We start from the raw sequence: 781 nt of genomic DNA, 5'->3' as shown, positions 1-781 counted from the left end.
CATGACCTTGACCGGAATCGAACCTGGGACCCTTCAGTCCGAAGGCCGATGCTCTATCCACTGAGCCAAACCAGTTAGGGCTCATCGTTGATGTTTCTATCTCTCTCTCCCTCTCCCTTCCTCTCTGAAATCAATAAAAATATATTTAAAAAAAATAAAATGAAACTACTCCCTTGGAGATTCTGAGCGATGGAGGGGGACGGGCATGCCCCCTCCTGGGGAATCCGTGCTGAGGACTTTCAAGCAGAAAATCGAGTAAGTCCCATTATGAGCAACCATTTCCATGGCTGAATGGGATGTAAATGAATCTGACAATTGCAGCTCTAAGGGGAAGAGCAGGCAGCCGATTCGGGATACAGACGAACACTTGTCGGGAATGATGGATGGCCCCTTCGGAGACCAGCAGTGTGTGAACACGTGGGTCCCGGGCAGAGCTGTCTGCCTGATGGTGCCAAGCCCTCCCACCCGCACGCCCCGTCTGACTGCCCCCCTGGATTTGCAACAGCCTTCACTGCTCTGCTGTGCCCACTCCAGTCCCTCCCAGCCACGGAACCAGGGCCACTTTAAAGAACGCACATGCAAGGTGTCCATCCGCCTCAAGTCACGTCAGGCTTCCGGAACTGTCCTGGGGGTCAGGCCCAGACCCCTCAAGCAGCCTCCAGCGTGGCCTGGTGCCCCCAAGTCCATGCCCAGAGCATGGGAGAAGGCACAGGAGCTGCTGTCCCTCCTGATGCCACTGAAGGCTCTGCCCAGTAGCCTGGCCTCCGGGGACAGTTCCACT

General features: G+C 56.0%; 1 protein-coding gene across 1 annotated transcript in view; it reads right to left on the bottom strand.

Moving 5' to 3' along the window:
- Nucleotides 1–714, bottom strand: part of SLC15A3 (solute carrier family 15 (oligopeptide transporter), member 3) — a gene marked incomplete at its 3' end in the record, with an annotated part of 10,235 nt that extends 9,521 nt beyond the window's left edge. The window contains exon 1 of the mRNA XM_014539183.1: nt 577–714. Coding sequence (XP_014394669.1) covers nt 577–591 — 15 coding nt within the window. The remainder of the gene's footprint in view (nt 1–576) is intronic.
- Nucleotides 715–781: the final 67 nt, after the last annotated feature.

The sequence above is a fragment of the Myotis brandtii genome, unplaced genomic scaffold (genome assembly GCF_000412655.1).
Source record: "Myotis brandtii unplaced genomic scaffold, ASM41265v1 scaffold2089, whole genome shotgun sequence".
NCBI lineage: Eukaryota > Metazoa > Chordata > Mammalia > Chiroptera > Vespertilionidae > Myotis > Myotis brandtii.
Note: the sequence above shows the minus strand (reverse complement) of the source record. Positions and strands in the feature narration are given on the sequence as shown.